This window comes from Buceros rhinoceros, unplaced genomic scaffold (genome assembly GCF_000710305.1).
Source record: "Buceros rhinoceros silvestris isolate BGI_N320 unplaced genomic scaffold, ASM71030v1 scaffold38499, whole genome shotgun sequence".
NCBI lineage: Eukaryota > Metazoa > Chordata > Aves > Bucerotiformes > Bucerotidae > Buceros > Buceros rhinoceros.
In genome coordinates this window covers 1,944-2,586 of record NW_010432752.1, presented here as the reverse complement: position 1 = coordinate 2,586, position 643 = coordinate 1,944, and the positions used below count along the sequence as shown (strand labels likewise).

General features: G+C 49.3%; 1 protein-coding gene across 1 annotated transcript in view; it reads right to left on the bottom strand.

Annotated features, from left to right (window-relative positions):
- Window positions 1-643, bottom strand: part of LOC104500263 (coatomer subunit gamma-2-like) — a gene marked incomplete at its 5' end in the record, with an annotated part of 5,993 nt that overhangs the window by 3,558 nt on the left and 1,792 nt on the right. Inside the window, one exon of the mRNA XM_010143880.1 lies at window positions 51-113. Within this exon, the coding sequence (XP_010142182.1) occupies window positions 51-113 (63 nt within the window). The remainder of the gene's footprint in view (window positions 1-50; window positions 114-643) is intronic.

Genomic DNA, 643 nt, shown 5'->3' with positions numbered 1-643 from the left:
GGACAATCCTCCCAACACTTCAAGCGCTGCAGACCCACCAATCTTCTTACCTTGGAATATATCCTGACGTGAAGGAGCAACTTTCTCCGGCTTGCTGGTCACTAGGGCAATCTCTGCAAAGAAAAAAAGCCAAGACACCATGCTGTCAACTACACTGTGACCACGCAGTCAACTACCCCATGCTGTCATCCACACCACGCAGGAGTTTTACATGCTGTTGTATCTCTGCTCAAAATCCCTTAACCTGTTGTGCTTCACGTGTTCTGCTGCAAACCAGCTCCTCTCACACACCGCAACAGCTTTTCTGTGAGGCAGTGTGGGACTGTGAGGAGAGGAGTTTGAGGAATGAAGAAGAAACCACACCTGGGTACAGACCAGCCAGGGGAAAAAAAGAAGAAAAAAAAAAAGGAAAAGGGAAATAAATCCCCAAACTTTTTCTTAGCAAGCTGTGCAAAGTCACAAGTTGTGCAAGATGGCAGCAGAACGCCAGTAAGTGACGAAGGGCTTCTGGAATGTGCCTCTTCCAAACGTCTGTGGGCTCATAAACCCCCACTGTGTAGGAACTCCTCTCTGATAACGAGTCAGCAGAGCGAGCGCTGACAACCCACACTCCCCTGGAAGAAGCGCTGCCTGCCTTTATCCG